This window comes from Coccinella septempunctata, chromosome 3 (genome assembly GCF_907165205.1).
Source record: "Coccinella septempunctata chromosome 3, icCocSept1.1, whole genome shotgun sequence".
NCBI classification, from domain to species: domain Eukaryota; kingdom Metazoa; phylum Arthropoda; class Insecta; order Coleoptera; family Coccinellidae; genus Coccinella; species Coccinella septempunctata.
Window position 1 is genome coordinate 27,205,102 of NC_058191.1, and position 14,634 is coordinate 27,219,735.

General features: G+C 37.0%; 1 protein-coding gene across 1 annotated transcript; it reads left to right on the forward strand.

Moving 5' to 3' along the window:
* The first annotated feature begins 364 nt into the window (after nt 1–364).
* On the forward strand, nt 365–13,730 carry LOC123309718. Its single transcript, XM_044892945.1, has 8 exons — nt 365–656; nt 2,918–3,141; nt 7,897–8,088; nt 10,219–10,446; nt 10,617–10,794; nt 10,852–11,087; nt 12,474–12,913; nt 13,601–13,730. Exons 1-8 carry the CDS (start codon nt 535–537, stop codon nt 13,625–13,627), a joined length of 1,647 nt encoding a protein of 548 aa, XP_044748880.1. The 5' UTR covers nt 365–534; the 3' UTR covers nt 13,628–13,730.
* Nucleotides 13,731–14,634: the final 904 nt, after the last annotated feature.

The window sequence follows — 14,634 nt, forward strand, 5'->3', positions numbered from 1 at the left end:
GAGAACAGACAAAAAACCCCAAAATAACTCTCTCCCTGCCAGTTATTCCTCGGAACAAGGGCGTTATTATCTTTCCCAAATAGATATAGGTATATAGAATATATTTCATTTTTTATGCTTAAGCCGAAAACGGTCTCAAACGATTGGGTTGTGATTAGGTTCAAAAATGGAAAATGGTGAAAATCAAATCTGTCCATCTATCCGTAAACACTCTCTCAAATTTCCAAAGAGGAGGAACTGGAGAAATTTTCACGATAAAAAAAAATTTTAATTCGTTAATGGTTCACACACGATTGCATCTGTATTCTTGAAAATATTGTGATTTTTTTGGGAGAGTCAAGCAGCGTTATATACTATACTAGGCGTGTTTAGTACCTGAATAGGTCGCCGCTGTGGTTATCCCTTGTCCCTCGAAAAAGCTTCTGACTTCAATGCTTTCCTCTTTCATTATCATTCTTTCATCTGTGATTCCAATCCTATGTTCGCCATTGTCATTTTCATTGTCATAATATATTTAAACTTTGGCGTAGAATCATGAATGAATTAATGAAACTCAGCCCTGGAAAGAGGGAAAATGCTTTAAAAAAGTTGAAGAAAGAGAGAAATGATAGAATGCGAGCTCAGCTACCAGTTTTGAATCGCGAAGAAGTTATCAGGTATGAAAATAATATATGTAATAAAATTCCAATAAGGGGTGGAAATTGAAGCTACATGGTGTAGCTGGAGTTTCTTGCTGTGAAATTTCACTTATACGCCGCCTTAAAATAATTAACAAATTTTTTAGGTCTGTTCAATATAAATAAGAATGAAATTTGAATGAAAATGATACGGGCTTATTCTTCAAGTTCCTACCGTCTATGGCGCCCCCTAACCCTTTCGAGTAATTAAGATAGGGTATTGGGCCATATCAGCATAAAATTGCTTGTTTCGAATCGCACGCTGAAATGAAAACACCAATCCAGCTACTACATATTATTTCTTTATTTTTCCAATGAAGCAGTAAAAAATTCTTTGCTTCAGGTGCTAAAACTAAAACTGCCCACCTCGATTCATTAACAGTATAAAGGGTGATCTCTGACTCGTACTAATATTTCAACAGTCGATTCTTGAGGTCAAAAAAATACTTTTTGCCTTTACCATTGTAACGTGGTTACCTCGGAGAAAACTTATCTCGAGCGCCAGCTATTCTTTTCACTAGGAAGAATAGCAAACCTACCAGAGTAGCTGCTAGTCGGAGACAGAGTTCGCTGTTATCTAGGGTGGTAGCGATAACGAAGTAGTCAAAATCAAATTATGTACTAGTTTATTCACAACTTCGGAAACTGATTATATATACAACGGAAATATGTGTAGGTATGAAATATGAGCAAATCGATCAGCAAACATACATTCGGGAAATTCTATCCGGTCACGAGCACTTTGCAAAGTTTATACCGGGCACAGTGAAAAATCAAAGGTTGTTCAAAAAAATGCGCCAACCAGAACTGACGAAATAAATACTAAGGGTGACCTCGCGAAGTGAAATGATTTGCTATACGGTATCGGGATGTAATTAATTGTATTTCTCCAATGAAAAGAAACACAACCAGGGCGGATCTACTCGAGACTTTTACTCGCTACCCCAAGAGCTACGCTCCATGACTGATAGCGAATAAAAGGTCTATTTTTAGTGCAACCACGGGATTTCACTGACGACGAGCGGTATCTCTTATTCTCTACCCCAAAGGCTTACGCACCATGACTGATAGAAAAGAAGAGATTTCGGTTTCAACACTTTTGACGCGGAACGCGAACAGGGGGGTTGACGGGACTTTCCCTTCAGTACCATTGGCTTACGCACCATGACTGATAGCGAAGGGAAAAGTCAGACTCGCGAAACAGGGTAAAGTACGATCAAATATAACAGAAAGCGATACAGTACAGCAGTGTCAAAGAAGTAACCGGTGTAGGTCTAATTAAGAAACTGAACGGTAAAGACGGGGACCTACCTCCTTTATTTCAGGCACCCGCGGAAAACAAACGAAAACTAAAAATTAATTCCTAAGAGCAGTAACCCTCGCAACACAAAATTATTTCTAAATTCGTTGAACGGCTTGTCGTGCACACAATTAAAGTCGAATCGCAGAGAAAAGAGAGTACGGAGCGTAAAAGTGAGTGAACAGTAAACGAGTCAAAGTAAAAGAGTAAAAGAGAATCAAAAGTGACCGTCGCGGGGGGAAAATCTGCTTTTATAGGCAAATCCCCCCAGAGTGAAAAACGTCGTCAGCTCCGGTTTATCGCATATCAACATCAGAAAAACGTCAACATCTTCAACGGCATGCAAGAAAAACAACGTTAAACACAGATAAACGGTTTTTTACATTTACTCTGCCTATCGAAATGAACGTACTGAATATTTGAGAATTAAATATTTTCAAAGGCGGAAATATGAAATGAAAGGAATGCACTAAAATGAACTCCAATTTTTCTCAGAAAACTGGAGATCATTACACCATTTTCAAAAATCAAAAAGGGTTTAGCTGAATACAACACTGTTTGAAAGACCCACAGATGTGTAGTGTCACAGATTCAGCTACTTATTCTAAAGCCAATTTTTGTTTTCCAGGGATGGCACTGCTCATTATGAAAATTTCAAATGTGACGAATCGGAAAAAATGATATGGGAAAAAAGTGTTTCTTTTGACCTCAAGAATCTACTGTTAGAATATTTGTACGAGTCAGAGCCTCACCCTGTATACGTACACGAAATCATGCCTTTATTCAACTTCTTATTCGAAAATGACATTTGTCATAAAAAAATGGATCCTTTCTCTTCTCTTTTTTTGCTGGAAAATCCCAGTTTCTCCAAATGTATTAAACTGCTAAAGTTTTAACTTTCTGAGGTTGGAAAGTAGAAATTTATATTAATTTCCTTCAGATATCGACTCCCACCTCATGAAGCTCTTTTAAGAGCGATTGGACAGGATGGATATAAAAATACAGCAGAGTACATGAAACAGCTCATTGACTATCAAGAGTATGTGAGGAATTTCTATGGACCAGATACCAATGTTTGGCTGAGACCAAGATTGAAGTATAATATGGATATTCTTTACCACCTAAGGGATGGCCTTGCTACTGCCGAAAAAGCACATTTGGCAGGTAACAGAAAATAGTAATTTTCACAAGAGGCTTCCTATAGAAATATTGAAATAATAGTACCTAGCTATTGTCATACAATGGAGGAGTTCCCTACATGTTGGCCAACCTAGAAATAGGTCTAAAAGGTCTACCAACGGGGAATGATTGCTTCCTAACGAAACCTACTTCATTCTTTCCGCAATGATCAAATATATAATCATGAAATTCTACCGAGCTTTCCAGAGTTTACTGTTAAAGAGAAAAAACGATTTTCATAACCTCGATTGCTGATTGGTTGAAATTTATGTTGGTATTACTGCTTCTTGTGACAATTGACATGTTTCGTTGGCAAATGTCAAGAAGGAAAAAGTAATCTGTTAGGTTATGGGCAAAGTTTTGGTTATGTGCACAATCTTTGCTTGAACGCATTCTTGTTTTCTTGTATTTTGTAAGCTATACAGCACATTGACAATATTAATATTAATCTTTTTAATGTCAATTGTCACAAGAAGTAGTAATACCAACATAAATTTCAACCAATCAGCAATCGGGGTTATGAAAATCTTTTTTTCTTTTTAACAGTAAAATCTAGAAAGCTCGGTAGAATTTCATAAATATATTTGATCATTGCGGAAAGAATGAAGTAGGTTTCGTTAGAAAGCAATCATTCCCCTTTGGTAGACCTTTTAGATCTTTTTCTAGGTTGGTCAACATATAGGGAACTCCTCTATTGTCTTATTATCGTTAATGTTTTTATAACATAAAATTTCCCCGAAAATCAGGATAATATGATTCAATTTCGCTTTCATGATTTTTTCCAAATAGTGGATATTCTCTTCTCGATATATCTTGATCTCATAATAATTTCAAAATTACTTCAACCAGTAATAAAATGTAGAATTATAGAATTAGCTCCTCCTTCCCAGCTGCGAAAGTGAGACGCATAGATTTCTTTCATCATTTCCTGGTGTGCCAATTATAATTGCTGTCATATTCGAAAGGAATAATGGAGCAGTAACTTTACTAAATATATTTCGAACATCTAACGTGAGATATTGAGGTACTGAGTATTCCAAATACTTTGTAATGAAGTTTCATTGTTTGATGAAAATTCATTATCATTTTAGTGTTATTGGATCATTTTTTGTCTCGTTTTGGTTTTAATTGACATACTTTTAATTCCAATTCAGGATTCCGACATCGTTGGAAATAGTAAACATTCCGGACCGTTTCTATCGCTTTTTCAGTTCTGAAAAAATTTTGCACCGTGAAAAACGTACTAAATTTGGAGATAACCTAGTTTTTGTTTATTAGTACCGATAAGCTATAGTCAAGACATTTTCATAGACTAGAATTTTACCGATTTTTGGCACATGAGGAACAGGCACAGTGGTCCGAAACCCCGAAAAGCTGACCAAAAGTCAAAAACGTTTCCGATTCGGGTGGAATCTGCATTTAGGGGTTTTCGGTGTCGCTGATTACGAATTTGAAGACAAAAAGTGGAAACACAAAATGGCGGATCCAAAATGGCGGAAGTTTTTACGAAAACGTACTCAATTCGGGTAAATGTCTGTACTCGGGGGTTTTTGAGGTCGCTAATGACGAATTCGAACTCGAAATGTAGAAAAAAAATGGTGGATCCAATATGGCGCGGAAAATTTTTCCGAAATCGTATTCAATTCGGGTAAAAGTTTGTATTCAAATCTACCTTTTTTCCAGAGAAAAATACATTTTACAGAATCAAAATCCGTTCACTTTTCGCGATTCTACACGTGTCTGAACTTTATTTTAGACGCGCGATGAACGAACGACTCACATGCTGCGGAAACACATTATTAACACGCGACGCAAGCTGACGCGTAAATGGTACGCGCGTGGCGTCGCATCGGGTGTTCATAGTATGATTCTGGTCTATAGAAAACAATACATTTGATTCGATTCAACACGCATCACGTTTCATCGGGTCGCGTCGCGTTTTAATAATGTGTTTCCGCCTTAACGCTCTTAAATGGTAAGCGATTCCAAGCCAGATAGGGACGTTTTCGCTTTCTTAATGGTTGTAATACATACTAGGGGTACTACTAAAACTATCCAATCATTGAAAGTCCCTAGAAAAAAACATTTTTTTTTACTTTTGGCCAGCTTTTCCGGATTTCGGACCACTGTGCACCGGTGAGAACAAAAAAACATGTCACCCCGATGGTCGATTAATCTGTAATAAGTAGAGATTCTGATTAATTCAATCTGTATTTAGTAGCTAATTTGAATAGATTATAATTCTGTATTGAGTTATAGTTATATATAGTTATAGTGAGCCCTTTACAGCTCGCCTTCCAGATCCAGAGATCTGATGAAATCCAATATCTGGGACGGCTTCAACGAGGATAATTCCCCACTCCTACAAGTTACTTGTTCAAAGCACTCTTTCCTTTGGCTTGCAATGGCAAAGCATTCCGTAACCAGGTGAATAGGAGTTTCTTCCTCCTCCTCACAGAATCTACACTCGTCAGTGTCCGACAAACCCATTCTCAACAGATGCTTCTTTAGGCGACAATGTCCTGTGAGAAAGCCAGTGAGTAGGTGTAGTTGGTGCTTACTGAGATCCAGATATTTTTTGAATCTAGCAGTTTCAAAGTTCCGAAGGAACTTTTTGGAGTGATCCATTCCTGGGAGATTCCGCCAGAGTTTTTCCCTTTCGGCTTTCTCATTCTCTATAAACTCCTTCTTGTAGATGCATTTTCCTATACCACAGAAGGGTTCTGGGCCAGTGAGTGGCGTTTGTGCGCTCTCTCTGGCAAGTGTATTGGCCTTCTCGTTTCCTACTATTCCCGAGTGACCGGGAACCCAGATTGAAGAGACCTTATTTTTCTTGCCTACATCATTGAGTTCATTCCGGCACTCCCAAATCAGCTTTGAATCAATGACATAGGAGCTCAGTATTGCTTCTGTATTGAGTAGTGATAGCGTATGCTTTCACCGTATGAATTCTGAATTCTGTATTGAGTGGCCGTTTTAATAAGTAATAGTTCGAGATTTTCCTTTTTCTCTTTGCGTTTCAGTGCTTGTTGTAACTTACTTTTCTTTAAAGTAAGGTATAACGAGTGCCAAAGAGTGTAAACCTCAGTTTCAACCCCCTATACTATCTAGTTCTACCAATGCTGAGAGTACGATTTCCTGGCCGACGTGAACATCCATTGGGAGCAGAATAAATCAGAGTGGTGAACAATTTTGTCTTTTCCCCTTATCTAATCAGTTCTTTCACTGCTGGGAGTACGATTCCCTGGCCGGCGTGCAAACCCATTGGGAGCAGAAACCAGAGTGGTGAACAATTGTGCCCCTTCTACTTTTTGGTTTCCCTTCGTTGGAAGTATGATTCCCGACTGGCGTGCAAACCAGTTGGAAGCAAAGAACAGAGTGGAGAACCTGCAATCCCGTAGTTTGAAGCTCAGCAGCAACTTCATTGCCCGTTAAGTGTAAGTCATGGTTCTGGCTGGCAAACGAATCCGTCACACCTGGGACGCGTTTGAGATCTGCCCCTTTATTTTCATTCAATTCACTCCCTCCGTGAATTCACCACTTTTGCATTGCTATTTGTATCGGAGGAAAACCCTTTTTGTTGTGTTATGTGTAAAGTAGACTGTTTCTATTCCACCTATTTTACTGGACTTTTCATTTGTATATGAAAATGCATATTAAAAATTCTCTTTATTTCATATTCCTCAGTGTTCGTATCCCTGGTAAATAATTGGAAATTATCATAGGGAATTGGACAACAATAAAACAATTATTATAATTTCGCCGACGTTTCGGAACAATTCGTTCCTTTCTCAATGGTGTAATGAATTTATTCCTACGTTAAACATGAATAATAACAGTAAAATAACAATACATCATTATGCAAAGTTAAAAAATATAGTCTTATTGAATAATATGACTCAGGAGTCGAAATAAGAGGCTGAAACGTGCATAATCCCTTTAAAATCAAATTCAAATTTCAGTTAGATGACACATTTCTATCTTTAGTCGATTATTATTCAGCCAGCCAATATACAGTTGGAGCAGTAATATCAAAACAACCTCAGACACAAAGGTAGACCAACACAAACATAACAAGGGAATCGAAATTATAAAATGAATTCATCCATTTGATACTCATAAGGTTATTATAGATAATACTTGAATGGTTTGTATCCTCCCTATAGTTAACAAAGTTGTGCATCCTTATCTGTATCATCTCACTCAATAAGCCTCTTGAATAATTTTGTTCTCTATCCACAATCGTTACCCCGCCAAAATCCAATTGTGTGTCTAACAGCTGGTTTCATGAAACTTTGATTGTCCGATCAAGGATGTGACGAAATCACTGAAACTTTTTCATTTCTGAATATTTTGAGAAAGTAACAATTGAAAATAATTGAAGAGAAGTATAAACATCATAATTTGATGTGTGAATGATATTCTGAATGATCGTGACTGAATTATCAATTGAAAACAAATTGACGTCTATTCGTCAATCAAGCGTTGATTCCCCGATCAAGTTTTATGAAACCCGGGGTAATTGAAATTAGAAAAGGGCTCGATTCAATGGATCCGAAACTTGAAACAAAATTAAAATGTAAAAATTGAAATATTCGGGGATTTAAGTCCTTCCTTAAGTCGATTCTGGATCTTAGTTGAAGCTGCTTCAACAAAAATGTTATCAGCGAATACATTTCCAATAGAAACAGTTTAAAACCATTTTCAATTCCATTCTGTTCCATTATTGATTTAATCCAGACAATATCGCGAACGAAGTAAGAGAAATCCTGAAACTGGCAGTGGAGTACGCTTTCGGTGAAGAAGACTGGTGGTGGCTTGGTCATCAACTATTAGATCAATCTATAACAATCAGCAGAGATTTCAAAAGAGATGCTGGAATGTATCATTCAATAGCAAGATATGCACTCGGAAAATTCTTGTTGGAGAAGAGTAAGTATATATCTACTACAGTTCTCTGGAAAATAGTGAACTAACTACATATATCCATCGACCATCGGGATAAATGAATTCGTCACTTTCCTAATTGACTGATGTATTTCATTTAGTAGGGAAAAATGTTGATATTCCGCATTCGCCGATATAGTTATTAATAAACCTGGTTCTTTTCGAATCTTTCGATCACGCAAAAAATCGGGAATGACACTTAGGATGTGTCAGTTGTAATGAGGGTAACGATTAACTTTTGGAAGGAGCATGAAACAGCCTGATCAGATGATTTAATCCTTATAAGCCGAGGAAAAGGTGTGGTTTGGTAATATAACTATACAGCCAGCGTTGGCTCTTGGCCACCATTCTACCATAACATACCATAGAACCAAACAAATTTTCAATGTCAAAATATTTAATTACTCAACATATTCTCCTCTTAATTGGATAGATTTATTACAGCAAACCTGCAACGTCTCTAGACCTTTCAAAGAAAATGTTTCTTCTTGCCCTGCAAATCAGACCTCCATAGCTTTTATTACGTCCTCGTTGGAAGAAAACTGACGACCTTTTAAACTTTTTTTCAGTTGAGGAAAGAGATGATAGTCGGGTAGAGCCAAATCTAGTGAATAAGGGGGGTGTCGAATAGTAATCTCTGGTTATCGTTCTACCCTTATCCAAAAAATCAATCATGATTATGTAATCCATGGCAATCACAAAAAACTGAAGCAAGAACTTTTCCAGCAGATTTTTGGACACGAAACTTCTTAGGTCTTGGAGAACCAGAGTGTCCATCGATTGTTTTTTTTGTTTCTGGCTCGTAGAAATGTACCCAAGTCTCATCCATAGTAAAAATTCGGTTTAAGAAGTCTACATCGTTTTCAAATCGAGCACAGATCGAACGCGATGCTTCTACCCTTGCACGCTTTTGGTCAACATTCAAACATTTGGGGATCCATTTTGCAGCAATTTTTCTCATGTCCAAATTGACGTGAAATATATGATGAACGCGTTCGTATGAAATATTCAGTGCTTCAGATTTCCGTTTTAGCGTTTTCGACGGCTAATAAAATCATATCATGAACTGCATATTTACGGAGCTGACACAGAAACTGGCCTTCCCGATCGGGCATCATCTTCAATGGAAAATTCACCTCTTTTGAAGCTTGCAGTCCAATTTTTCACGTTCGCATACGAAGGACATTGATCACCAAGGATATTGAGCATATCTTCGTAAATCTGCTTACCTCTTAACCCTTTTAAATACATCAGGTACTGGATGATGGCTCGATACTCAAATTTTTCGATTTTCACAATTTCGGTGGACATCTTTTAATTTATTGCGTAACTTTGGTTTACTTTTTTGACCTCAAACTCCACACTGACACTTCTAATGAGTTATTGTTCGTTGGTATGGTAACGCAATATTTTTTTTATGCATGGAATTGGTCTAGGCTAACTAGATATCATTACATCCTCGTATATCAAAGATAAATGAGTCAAATTACTCTGCGACAAAAACGGAATTTTAAGTAACTTCTAATTAATTTTAAATTAGAAACATATTTTTCACTTAACGCCACTGTGGCTGGTGATGGGAAAAGTGATCTTAAATTATTCGAAATTCCAATGTACCTACAATAGTTTCGAAAGGTTGAAGTCCTTCTATTATTTCACCATTATATTTTTGATTCAGTACTAACCCTTGACAGCAACCAGCAACATCGATGAAGAAGTTCTGAAATCCGGTTAGTCGTCTAGCTTGTTAGTTCGAATCGAAGGATTTTCATCTAAATATCTAGTCCAGGCTTTCTAAAATATTCTGTTTAAATTTATTCATGAAAATTATGATAGGTTAGAGATATATGTACATTCTGAATTTTGATGCTCATCTGTATGAGGAGGCTTAGCCTAACTTGTCTCCTCTGACGAGCCGCCTTAGATAATACTCATATACCCTCTGCTCTGCACTTTAGCTAGAACCATCCCTGTAACTAACATTTAGGCTGAAGGACCTCAAGTCGATGGCCAATTGCTTATATGCTTATATATTTGCAATAAACGACTGTTTCTACTACTACTAACTAACATTGATTCGAATTTTTATGAAATGTTATGTTCCTAATATTATAGTAACGGATGTAGATGCAGCTTTGGAGCATCTAAATATCGCAAGGAGTATATCTGTAGGTAATCCATGGAGCGCGAAGGGCATATTCAAGACGCATCAGAAAACAGTTTTCACTGAAGTCTCCATACTTCTCTACAAAGTTATCTTGAAACAAGCAAGACAATGTATGAAGTATGATCCTCACTTGGCAATCAAGCTATGCAAAACGGCAAGAAAGGCTGCTTTAGACGGTAATATTCAACTCAAATATATCACATACCTATACACTTTCAAGATTAAGTAACCTGATTCTGCCGTATGATCAGTTCTAACCTAATTTTCATCAAGATCTCTACGATTGGGAATCGCTATTCTGCCTATTGTATTGAATTGAATGAATCTCTTGAATCGCTCCTTTAAGGTTGCCATTACTCTGGTGAAACAGAAGCGTATATCACCGAAGGAGAGTGCGAACAGTTGATTCACGATACCCAGAGTGCCATCAAATCATTTCAAAAGGCTCTTGCCATTCAGAGCTTTCACGAAGACCCTCATTGGAAGTGTGAAGCTATGTCTCATCTAGCAATTGCTTATTTGAAGTGAGATATCCTCTCTATCTTTTTCATTTAATAGGTACTTATCTATTTCCTTCTCAGACACGGACTTCTCTCCTCTGCCCTGCAGATGTTGCACGATTTAAAAGATTACGCTGTGAAACACCAGCTTACTTTTTACGTGGCACAGTCCTACAAATACTTGGGAGAGTATTATCTTAGAGAAGGCACACCTCAAAATGCGACACCACTGTTAAAAATTGCTTTGAGACTGTTTAATGAGGGAAACTACATACATGAAGCAGAGAGTGCAAGGAACTATGCTGCAATATCTATAGGTAAAGAATTATGAGATTTGAAGGATGTAGGTTGACGTCGTTGACGACTCCGATGATTCCACTAAAAATTCATATACAAATCTAGGCCACTACTTGGCCGATAAATCGTTAAATAAGTCTCTGACGTTAAAACCTTGTAGTACAGTAGTTCAAATTAAAGCCAAACTCAACGATGTGCCCAATTCAATCTGAAAAAATTGAAGATTGAGCTGGGTTCAAAGATTTTTTACAGATATTTTTTATTTTTGAATATCAAATCAATCTGAATCGGCGCATTATACGAGAAAATATGACGAATACTTTTATTTTCCAATATGGTTAAATATTCATTAGTGACTGTCCAACTTATTTTTAAAATTTGAGTTCTTTTTCTGGTATTTTCATAGCATATAGGGGAAGTCCGGGAGAGTTGAACCCCTTTTCACTCTGATGCCACTTTAGTTGTATCTATAAATGGTAGCAACTCATTTTTTTGCGTGACGATATCATGCCCAAATAGGTAACGTAAGTAATGAAAAGTTGAGAGATGGTGAGATGAACATTTTAAGTACAGCAATTCTTTTTTTACGAACCGAAAATTGGCTCCTGTCTCCCTAACACATGAGAGAGTTGAACAGGGGGCGAGAGAGACTTGACCTAAGTTTGTTTCCAATGACCAACGATTGTCTATGTCAAGGTTTTCATCATCAGATGTATCAGCGTATGAAATACATATTTTCTATTTCAGAGTCACTCTCACTTATTTCCGAGATGATTTTTACTTTTTTGAACCTTTGTATATTCTTTTATATTTATTTGTATTATTCAATTTTCTTTTTTTGAAGCAAACTATTATCTAAGCTAAGTGCTGAAAACTTGGAACACTGATTATGTCTCCCGACCATAGCATGGGTCAAGTCAAGTTAGTTACTTTTTAAGTTCTTTTAGAGTTCAATGCTCCCGAACTGTTCTAATGGCGGCCAAAATGGAGCCGTCACTACTTGTACCTTGTTACGACTATGTCGTAAGCTATTTATGATACTGGTAGCGTCAAATTTGAATTGAAATATTTGAGGTGGTTCAAGTCTCCTACCTGAACAAGTCTCCCGGACTCGCCCTAGTGGTCATAATTAAGAAAATAGAAAATGTGGGTTCAATTTTGTGTTCGGAGAAGATTCTCATCTCATTAATGAAAAACTATATTCCGAGAATCATTCCATTCGATAAAATCGTTTTTTTTTATGGATCTTCAACTGCCTGTACCTTTCCAACCTAGCCGAATTCGACAAAATTGTAAAGGGAAATAGTGTTTAGTTCTGCCTCAGGAATATATGTGCAAGACAAAACTCACCCTTTATACAGATTTTCAGTGTCTTAGTTATTTTTATACTCGGTGAATTGCTGCAGGAATTGAACTCATAAATCCCTATATCGAATTGGTGGTAGCCTGCGACGAAAAAAACCCAGATTACGACATCCTCATGCGAAAGCTCATAGAATGGAAAGATTCTAGAGTCACATTCTGGAAAGACTTGAAAGGAGAAATAAGTTTTGGAAGAATAGATGAAGCGAATAGGGAAACAGAAAGTGATTTTCTCCGGCTAACAGAGTCTAATGCTGAAATGCCGAATAGGGAAGTGGTGTTGTCTGTAAAATCTCTTGTGGGAAGTAAAGATTCGTTTCGAGTGGGTGAGAGGGTGGCCAGCAAATCGAGAGAATCTGTTGAGGAAAGTACGAAGGAATCCAGAGAAGTGGAGAGTGTGGATGAAGAGGCCTTCGTTGCAAAAAAGGTGGACTCGAAGAAGGGAAGTACAGACGATGAAAAGAAGGAGGTTATAACATTACACGTGAGTGAGCATTGTTTTGTAAAATTTTCTCAATTTTGAAAGAGTTTGAGACCGAGGGCTAATTTTTAACACGATCGGATTTGTATTTATGAAGATTTTAGTAAAATGAAGTGTTTCTTAGAGAAGCTAAGCAGCGTTCTCAGTAAACACATGCATATGGGTGGAAAAAACGTTGCATCGCTATTGTTATTTATCGTTGAAAGACGGAAAAATGTCACTAGGAAATACGTTTCATCTTTGTTTCATAGTAACATTTCCTTCTCGCTATGCTCTTCGAGCCGCTCGAGTCAATATGGACAATGATAAAACGAACACGGCCGCGAGTCAGACGAGCCACACCAGCCAACTTGGCAAGTCCAAGACGGCCGATCACGAGTTGTGTGGACCGGCCTTAACGGCGTGTCAGCGGTGGTTCTATTTCCTTCTTTGATCCGAATAATATTTTGGTAATATTGCGCGCACACCTGTACTCACCTAGGTGCATAATGAAAGTATACTAGAAATATGGTGTATTTTAGAGTTGATTTTTGTATTTTTGTACTATATATTAAAAATATAAATAAACAGGAATCACTGGAATAACCATGCTTTACGTTGATCTTCCTCAAAATTGGTGCAAACGGGAATTTCTATTATAGGTGAGATACCTGATATCTGCATATTAATGGTGATGTATTTGTGTTTCAGGTTACGGAAAACTTTACAGATGACTGAATGCCGTTGGTGTTGAGGGAATAACTAAGTAAAAATTGATTACTCAGTCAATTATTATAGTAAATCTTTCAAAAATATTTCAAATTTAAGAATAAAATGAAATGCATTTGTTGCCTGATCATTCAGACGCTTGTCTGTATATTAGATTTTACACTAACACCAAAACCGCGTTCATAAAATCTGCTTTATAATTTTGCCTAATTGTGTCTAATTTCGGAAATTTGATCCGAAAATGAGCCCTAATGGTTTCAATGAGCTTTTAATACTGAAATTGTCTCCAAATGATTATTGAAATGAAGAACATTCAATTTAAATTATGCACTTAATAATCAAAAAAAAGCACAACGTCTTTCCAGATTCATCTGATGGCAAAAACTGTTGTCATAACAGCTGATCCACAGATAATAGGCGAAGACTCATTTTTGGTCTTAATATCAGAAATAAAAAATTTGGAAATTTTTTAGATTAAAGACTTAAGTAATTGCATCTAATAAGGGCCTGGTTTTTGGAAATCCTTATAAATCAATTTTGGGACAAGTGTCAATTTGTTAAACATCATGATCAAAGAAACTGTTTTCATTCAAATAGAAAATAGTATACAGAAACAAGGCACGGATGGCCAGTTTTTTAGAAGTCCGTCTTTGGTCCCTATTGGGAACTAGGGCTCTGAATAAGGTCCATAATTTGACTGCCAGATTTAAGGCGTTTTATACTGGAAAAATCGTATCCTCAGGAAGCAATTACTTCAAACTGCTTTAATACATGAGCATTTTGCGTGGCAATGCACGTGTATAACCATATCACATCAGATCAATTTGAACGCGCAAAATCCGTAGATTTTTGAATCATGCGCATTATGACGTGGGCCCACGTCACGTCAGGGTAAACTGTATACACCTAAGTCATTTGAGTAACTGATCATGCATTTTTTTCAGAACTTCCTACCCCTAATAATGTCCTGTCCTTATCTGGAGACGATGAAGTGGACCTTGTTTGGCACTTAGTTT